This window comes from Citrus clementina, unplaced genomic scaffold (assembly GCF_000493195.1).
Source record: "Citrus clementina cultivar Clemenules unplaced genomic scaffold, Citrus_clementina_v1.0 scaffold_1, whole genome shotgun sequence".
NCBI lineage: Eukaryota > Viridiplantae > Streptophyta > Magnoliopsida > Sapindales > Rutaceae > Citrus > Citrus x clementina.
In genome coordinates this window covers 18,819,296-18,820,593 of record NW_006263303.1, presented here as the reverse complement: position 1 = coordinate 18,820,593, position 1,298 = coordinate 18,819,296, and the positions used below count along the sequence as shown (strand labels likewise).

The 1,298-nt window shown below is 31.9% G+C and overlaps 1 protein-coding gene across 1 annotated transcript in view; it reads left to right on the top strand.

The window, feature by feature from the left end:
- LOC112095702 (protein FAR1-RELATED SEQUENCE 5-like) overlaps nucleotides 1-629 on the top strand; it is a 3,109-nt gene extending 2,480 nt beyond the window's left edge. The window contains exon 3 of the mRNA XM_024177810.1: nucleotides 546-629. Within this exon, the coding sequence (XP_024033578.1) occupies nucleotides 546-629 (84 nt within the window). The remainder of the gene's footprint in view (nucleotides 1-545) is intronic.
- Nucleotides 630-1,298: the final 669 nt, after the last annotated feature.

Sequence of the window (1,298 nt, the reverse complement as noted above, 5' to 3'; positions counted from 1 at the left end):
TCATTTAATGTACTTTTAACATCTTATATACAAGATGTTTATTTTTTTTATAATAGCACCCCACAACTCCAGCCCCAAGTGCATGGACATTTTCAGCAGCTGCTTTTTCATCAAAATAATGAATATGGAGTTAATAGGGAGTTTGGAAGTGATTTCGAAGAATAACATTTTCGGTGCAATAATTGAGCATGTATCAGTTTGATATATAGACTATTTATCCGCTAGTCATGTGGCTGCTGGTTTGATTCAGACTCTTTTACCTGCAATCAGGGTTGGACTTGCTTTCTTGGTGATGCTTACTATTATGTCCTTTAAAGGATGTGTGTTTTTGGTGGCTGTTGCTGGTCATACTTTTGGATTTTTAATTTTTGGCAGCAGGGTTTTTTATAAATCACACCCCCTCCATGAGCTGTTGATACAATTAATGGCTGATTACTAAGAGTTAAGTATGTTCTTGAGTTTGGCTTTGTAGTTTATCTTGTAACTCTTAATTTCTGTAGAAACTGAATATGAGAAATTTAATTGCATATGTTGTTGATTTTCAGTTTCTGGATTTGAGAAATTTAATTGCATATGTTGCAAACGTGGTTATGCGGAAGAGAAATTTATTTGTACAATGCAATTGTTAATCTACTGAGTAGCAACATTTTCTTGTTTGTACATGGAGGTCTTGTTGAATAATATCTTCATTCGTAGCAACAGATGCTTGGCTGCAGTAAATTTGTTATACGAAGATAATCACTTTAATATCTGATGCTGTTAAATCAGCAATGGTGGCAAGCTTTATGCATAGTTACTGATGCCTTATTTAATTTTTTTTTATTTTTTCCCCCTAATTTTTCTCTTTTATCTTTAAATTATTGCCTACATCACATGTATATTTGCTTACATTCGTAACACCTGTAATTGTTTTTTTTTAATATCATGTTAAGTGTATACAATATGCTATGTACTTGTTACATAAATAATTAATTTCCAAGAGAAATAATTAACATTCATTTCATGGAATATATTAGTTAAGTATACAATTTAAAATAATACATATTACAATTGTTATAATTATTTGTGGAACATATTTTACAATAAGACTTAGATCTTCATGTGGTTGTCTTTGCCGAAGTTCTTTCTCAAACAACTGAAATTTAAGAGACAAGCACTCCATTTGATGCCCCAGACTACGAACTTCTCCTAATAAGATGTCAATTTTGTCTCGTTCATGCTTCGATCTTCATCCCTCCAAAGTCATTACATTCACTACTTTTCATTATCATCCATTCAAAAGCCCCACATCCTTTGCA